At 33.6% G+C, this 7,517-nt stretch overlaps 1 protein-coding gene across 5 annotated transcripts; it reads right to left on the reverse strand.

Moving 5' to 3' along the window:
* Positions 1-2,013: 2,013 nt before the first annotated feature.
* Positions 2,014-4,743, reverse strand: LOC108818682 (uncharacterized). 5 transcript variants are annotated; one of them, XM_056993131.1, is made up of 9 exons: positions 4,390-4,532; positions 4,095-4,176; positions 3,852-3,984; positions 3,674-3,751; positions 3,205-3,592; positions 2,843-3,129; positions 2,647-2,765; positions 2,456-2,548; positions 2,014-2,367 (listed from the first exon to the last, which is right to left on the reverse strand). In XM_056993131.1, exons 1-9 carry the CDS (start codon positions 4,397-4,399, stop codon positions 2,211-2,213), a joined length of 1,347 nt encoding a protein of 448 aa, XP_056849111.1. In that variant the 5' UTR covers positions 4,400-4,532; the 3' UTR covers positions 2,014-2,210. The 5 variants fall into 5 exon arrangements, 4 of the variants coding, with proteins under 4 accessions (XP_056849111.1, XP_056849109.1, XP_018447102.1 ...); XM_056993129.1 differs by lacking the exon at positions 3,852-3,984 and having other exon boundaries at positions 4,390-4,743; XM_018591600.2 differs by having other exon boundaries at positions 3,873-3,984; positions 4,095-4,532.
* Positions 4,744-7,517: the final 2,774 nt, after the last annotated feature.

A 7,517-nucleotide genomic window follows, 5' to 3' on the forward strand; every position in this document is an offset into this window, starting at 1 on the left:
GGGCCGCCTCTGGTTATATGAACGATCTTTAATGAACATGAGATAACTCATGAGCTTATTTATTTTTATACTTGTAGTTATATATATATATATTTGGATAAAGTTTATTTTTGTTATGGAAAAAGATAATTTATATATTTATCATATTTATCTTTTAAAACTAAAATGTAAAATATACACTTGTTATTTATTTTGTTACTATTTTAACATGAAATATTTATAAATGTTTTATTTTAGTTTTATAATTTGTACAGATAAAGACATCGAAGATGAAGACTCTCAAGAAGAATAGGGATTTGGACCATTGATTTTGGCGTTTAGCTTTAATTTAAATTATTTTAAGAGTTCAATTTTTTTTTATTTTTGTCATGGGTTGGTTTTTGTTTAGTATTTAATATTTATGTTTTGGATTTTTAATATTTAAATTTTGAATAATATTATAGAAGTTATTTTATCACTATTTAATTTTATTTTATTATTATTATTTTGTGTTAGATCACAAGTTATCTCATTTAACTCATGATTTAGATGATCTGAGTTCGAGCTTACATATCAAAGCTTATATAATAAATGAGCTGAGTTGAGCTAACTCATAAAAGAACCGAGCTCACTATAAGTTGAGCGGAGATGAGCGAACTAGCTCATTTTGACACCTCTACCAGTGAGATCACGTCTCAAAGAAGCTCTTACAGACCTATCATAGATGGAAATTGGGATATGGACAAAATTGTCATGGAAAATAATATCTATAAGTAAATGGTACTCTCCTAATAATAGTGGCGCTGGAGGCACATACTCCAATTTTCTCTTTTGAATTTATATGTATTTGTAAGTTTTATAAACTAGATTAATTAACTAACACAACTTAAAATCGTTTGTCATGCATTCAATTTTAGATAAAAACAAGTTAATATTATTTGGCTAGTTTGGATTTGGACTTAGACTTAAATAATTTTACATGCTAATCCTGTAATAAATAATTAAGTTATCCTTATATCAAAGGTTAACTATATTGCAAGAGTGCAGCTATGCAGATACACTGCAATCATCTTCACGTTTGATAGTTTGTTTTGTCAAAATATTAGCCAAGATATTATGTATCTTTTCTTTTACGTGGGTTTTATATCAGTTTTAATGTTGATTGATTTTTTCCTTTCTATTTTCTCAACAAATTATTTTTCTTTTCTTTTCTTTTCCTAGATTTAAGTATACCTACAAATCAGTGCGATAAAAATGCATTTGAATATTCTGTCACCTTATAATTTAAATTATATTATTAGTATATTTTTGCTTAAATTATATTTTTAATAATAATTAATTGGGTAAATCCAATTGTTTTTAGAATTTTGTTGACAATATATATATATATATATATATATTTTCAAACATACTAAAAATAGAGGATATATTTTAAAGTATATGTTCCCCTGGCTCAAAAATATTCCAGATCCGACAATGTAACATGGATAGAGTACGACTCACACCAAACTATAGTGTTGCCTTACAATAGTGTCACCTTGACGCCTTTGTATAAAAAGAGGAACAAAACATTCTAGTACATAGATTAGGTCACTTAAGTCGGGCTTTATAAGAAAATTAGTGAATGAATTAAACATGTATGTGGCGTATATAGTTATCTATTGTATGCGTTACTTTTAGTTTTAAAATTTTCAAAAAATAAATACAACGGTTACTATGTTACTTTTAGTTATCTATTGTATGCGCTACAAATGTTTGAAACAAATAACAGACGGATATAACTGCCTATATTTTTCCCTTCCATTTGTTGAGGAGGAATGTTTATAAGTTTTTTTGCTTTGGTAAATATTCTAAGTTTCAGTTACCTTATTATGCTATTCATTCATCATAATTCACTATAGCTTTTACTTTGTACTGCCTCTGTTCTGTAACCCAGAACGCTTTTTCATGGTTGTACATGGAGGAAACCACCACCAAACATTTCCATTACAATTTTCACAATATTTAAATTTTAGATTGGATACGCAGTAGAAGTATACAATCCTGATAATTGGTTAAAATGTATTTTACAAAAAACTTTTGGTTTGGAAACAAATTGTTTATTACTCTGATCAGAAGAAAGTAAAAGAGTTACACAACCAAAAGCTCCATGGTCTCCCACAAAAGGGTCTTTTCCAAACACAACAGAGACTAATAGAAAGAGAGTATTTACAAGTGAAACAGGGAGTTTTCTAATGAACGGCCAAGCGATCAGAGTCTAAGGGAGACATCAATGAAAAGATTCGATGAAGTTTCTCAACAAAAATCTCCAACTCTTTTGCTTCTTCTTCCCCAATCGCAAAGTTGGCTATGCATATGCTCAGCTCAAAAATCGCATCTCTACATTGCCTGCTCCAACAATTTCACCCATTCCATCAAAAACTAAACCAACAAGGGCAAATATAATTCTATATATTGTCTTAGAAGCTGCTGTTACCTGACGTAGTAGTACATCATGCCAAGTTCTCTTCGAACTATCCAGTTATTAGGCTCCAATATCAACAGCCTTTCTGCAGCCGCAATAGCCAACCTTCCCTCATCACCACAAAACCGAATGGTTAGACTATTATATAGGATCCATTAATCCCTTCATAAAACTGCATATAGGAGGAGAAGCTTCTTGAGTACCTAAGGTCTTGAGGCCGCAACAAAGGAAAATTAGAAATCCTGAAGTTGTTAAGTTCACTAAGTGGAGCAGTCAGCATTTGTCCAGGTGTTGGCTTCGAAGCACGTCTCCAATGAACCCTCTAAAATGAATCTGTATCAATCTTTTTGAAGTTAAAGAATATGTGCAGTTGAGTCTATAGGTGATAGGGGGACTTACAATCAGATTGGAGAGAGCAATGCTTATAATGTCTCTGTTTGTTGCAACAGCAAAGTCTAGAAGTGACTCTCCGGTTAACTCCGATGCCATTGATTTAGGATCATCAACGCACTCTCCATTGACAGTAGCGAACAAGCTCTTCCCTGAAGTTGTTGTTGTTACTTGAAAGAGTTCTTCTGGATTCTCAGTCTTGGGCCAAACCAAAAAGTCTTCCCCAACTCGAGCTCCCACAATAGGCACACCTAGGCGCTGACAAACTTCAATGTATATTACATTAAACAAGAACGCTGCACATGGGACATAGGATTAGAGACAGTTCAAAAATTGAGGCAAAAGACAAAAGCTAAAGGGGAATGTTATACCAGAGCTGCATCTAGAGTTAAGTACAGAGTGAAGGTAGAAATGGTTGGGGTCTTCATTCAAACATGTTGGTATCCGCTCGAAGCCTCTCATATCGAAGAGGACTGTGTTTACAGCTTCGAGGACTTGAAGAGAGTGGCAGCTGCTGTTGATGATGCCTCGTGAGACTAACTCTTCCTCTACTTGTTTGGAGATTGCATCTAGTTCCCTCAGCCATTCGGGTATACTCTTTCCATCTAACTGCAACAATAGCTGCTGCTCATCAGAATCTGTCTCGCTCGGATCAGATTGGTCTTGGATGTTTCCTCTCTCTCTCGTGAAATACAGAGCATCTATCTCCCGGTTGAAAGCCAAGAAGGCTTCGTCTTCAGCAGCAATGTACAAGAGGACCTGTTTAGTCCATTTCCATAAATAGATGTACATGACAAAAATAGAAACTTCACCAAAATACCTTAAATGTTCTTATTGTACCTTAGCAATGGAAATATCAGAGTCTTTAGAATGAGTAGAGATCTCTCGAGCAAACATTTGGCGGAAAGGCTTAGTGACCTGTAAACCAAGAAACAGCAAAACATGAGCCAGAGTCATTTTTTTATATATTTCAATTCGTATCGTAGATTCAAGAAGGAAGGAATTCATTGTGTGGTACTTTGTTCTTGCAAAGTAAAACCTCTTTGTAAGATTTGGGTCTTGGTGAGTCAGCAGAGGCAGTTGTAATCGGGTACCTCATCTTCTTTTGAATCCCAGTCGTGAAAGAACAAGGAAGAGGACGTTGATCATACCTGATGATCGTAAAGAACATAAACAAACCCATGTAGCGGAGGATCTTCTTCTACCACAAAAGATACCTTCTTTCAATACATAATAAAAGTGAAAGAGATGAGTAGATCACCTGAGAGTAGTAGTAGTACGGTGAGCGAGTCCAGCAAACCTGGAGACTGGTGGTGAAGAAGAAGAAGCCATAGACATAGCAGCTGATGCAAAGGAAGGTGAAGCACACAGCATTTTTTTGTGTTTGTTTGTGATTATAAACAAGAACAATCGTCAACGATGATGACACAAGAAAAGAGAAGAAGAAGAAGAAGAAGAAGGTTTGGGTATGGCGTCTGGATAATCACTTCCAGCTATAGAATAATCGGAAAGTCTAGAAAGAGAAAAGCAATTGGAAGAGTAGAATCGATATTTACCAAGTTCCATAGCAAAGCAATGCAATGAGAAGAAAGCAAACAAGAATGGATGTTCTGTGATTCTTTAAACCAAGAAAGTCTCGAGGATTCTCGAGAAAACAGAGGAAGAAGAGAAAGGATGGAGCATTGTTGGAGAATTGATGTGTGGGTTTTAAGAGAAGGAATCTAGGGGGGGTTTTTATACTACTAGAAGAAGGAGGAAGCTGGATCACTGAGTATGTTTCTCTCTCCTTCTTTGATAATGGCTGATTTGGTAAGAGAGAGAAATACTGTGTGATGATGACTCCGATGACAAGCCGAGTTACAAAATAAAAAAAAAACATCTACGTAATTCTATTTTCAAAATTTCTTAAAGATTACTTTTTTTTTTGCCACCAAAATTTTATTTTTTATATATAATAAAAAACCGAAACCTAACAAATTACAAATTCCACACAGACTAGATATCACAAACAGTCACTGAATTGGCTTTAAAACCCAACTTGAAGAAACCTTAGAGACTAAGCGTGAAACCGACGATAGCCGCCTCGCAGATCAGTTTTTTGAAATAAACGGACACGTATTACCATCCTCGACATCAAGGGACACACGCGTTGCGAGGACCATCGCATCACCATTGCTTCTCGCCATACCGAGATCCAAACCTCAAAACACTGGACCACACCGGAGCTTCCGAACTCCTCCTCCCTTCACCGCGAACACTTTCAAACTCATGAATCTCTATTATCGGAGAGATTCAATCGCCATGGTGAGATCTCCTCCGCCGTCATTCACCGCAAATCGCCCAAGAGAAAGCTTCACACTCAACATCACCCTTTCCAACGGAGAGCTTCACTCGTCCTCTGATGAGAGCTCATCCATCAAAATCAAACCAAAACTACATCAACAAGACCAAGAAAGATAAAAAAACCTAAAGCACATCTAGGGAAACAAAAGCCGGCGGTGCAAGGCAAAGGACGCCTTCACCCCCGGAGACAAAGTCGGCAACGGTGGCGCATTAGGACCTCCCGGAATCTTAGCCGGCGACATAGAGCTGAAGAAGTCTTCGTTCCCCAGAATTTTTATCGACGACGGTAGAGCTATCGGAGCCTCCACCTCCCAGAGCAGTAAAACTTGAAGACAACACTTGACTGTCACCGCGAGCCGTCTGCAATTCTTTTCACCGCGAAACCAGAGAGAAGCGAGATGCCGCCGTTGAAAGCCCCCAAACGAACCGAGCAACTTCCCGAGACAAAACCCTAATCTAAATCCGCCAGTATATCGGAGATCGACGACATCACAGAGCACCCAAACCAACGACTACGCTGAAACAAGAAGAGGGATGACCACCGGCACCGGCACGCGCTCAGACGCGCAGCCAGACGCGCAGCCAGACACCGGTGCGACCTTAAATAAAGAACTTTCGATCTGGATTTCCGTAAAGTCCTTAACCCACAATTACACATTCATATATAATATATACATCCCCTTATTATTAAAAGAGAAGCAAAATAGAAAAATAACCTTTAATTAGTATTTTATTTACATATATGCCATTTTGTATATGTGTCACCATGACAGCCCACCTCAACTATCATTTAAATTTACCCTTTTGTATCTAGAATAATTACAAAAGCATGCTATTGGACTTGACTTACTTTGATTAGTATTATTTAGGCAACATATATCTTCTGTGTGTCAGTAATTCTTGACGAGAATAAACGTAAATCATGTGATCAACGAAAATAATTAAGGCAAGTTAAACTCAGTCAGACTATTGTATGGAAACTAGAATAAATTCTGGTATTAGAGGTTTTACCTTTAATGTTGTATATACATTATATATATATATATATTAGTTGAGAAACATCACAACATTGTTTTATAGCCATATGAGAATGAAATTTAGAATTTTTAGAAAAATAAGTTTATACGTCTTAATTTATATTATATTTTTTTATTAAACTAACTATCAAATTAATAAATAGTATACAAAAAATATTCTCGCATTTTTCTTAAATAAAACTACGGAATTACCTAATATGATTAACGTATAAATGACAACTAACGATTATGAATAATATATATTTGATAACATTTTTTTTTTGTATTTTAACTCTTTTTGTTTGAGTTTTTATTATTTAAAGATATTAAACAATCACATTAACCATATAATAAAAAAATAGATTTTTTCGTATATGTTATATTTTGATTTTTTTTTAAATGACTATAAATTAATATTAGATATAATATCGAATTTAAAATTCTATATATGACTGTGGAAATTTAGGTATATATTTTGAAATAAATTATGATGTCTTAAACCCTTTTTACATAATTTTTTACAATGTCTTATATATATATATATGTATATACTTCATACGAAATAAATGCATTTTATATGTAAATACATATATGTATGTAGGGCTGAAAAAATCTTAATCCAAAAAATGGAACTGAACACAATCCCAAAATAATAAATCCGAACCTTAATTGATTAAATATTCCAACAAGTTAAAATTTTAGTTATTTAGAAAAACCGAAACCGAAAATCGATCCGAACTGAAATATTTTGGATAACCGAGTATATTTGAAATATATTTATATACCTAAATATATTAGTTATTTTTAGATTCAATGTAAATTAAAGACATCCAAAATATATAAGATACTTTTAAGTTGTCAAACATACTTAAAAATATATATTAATGGTCAAAAATAAATGTGCAAAATAGCTAAATATAAGTACAATCAAAAGTTCAAAACACCAAAAATAATTACAATATTTATTGATTATCTATCCAACTATTCGAACCAAACCAAACCAATATATATACTAAGTTTAGGTATTACGACATATATTATTCAAGTTTAAATGTAATATTATTTTGTTTATAGATTTTGAGAAATTTAAGCATAAAATGAATTTTAAAAATTTTAAAATAATTTAAATGAGGTATTCGAACGCGAATTGAACCTTCAAAGATCTGAACCAAACCTGAATCGAAATTTATAAATATTGAATGTGGATGAAATTTCTGATCCCGAAAACTCGAAAACCGAATAGATCCGAATCAAACCCGAATGGAACTTAAACAACCATTCCTATACGTATTTAACATATATTTTTATAAAATATTTCACATATT

Source organism: Raphanus sativus, chromosome 8 (genome assembly GCF_000801105.2).
Source record: "Raphanus sativus cultivar WK10039 chromosome 8, ASM80110v3, whole genome shotgun sequence".
Lineage (NCBI taxonomy): Eukaryota > Viridiplantae > Streptophyta > Magnoliopsida > Brassicales > Brassicaceae > Raphanus > Raphanus sativus.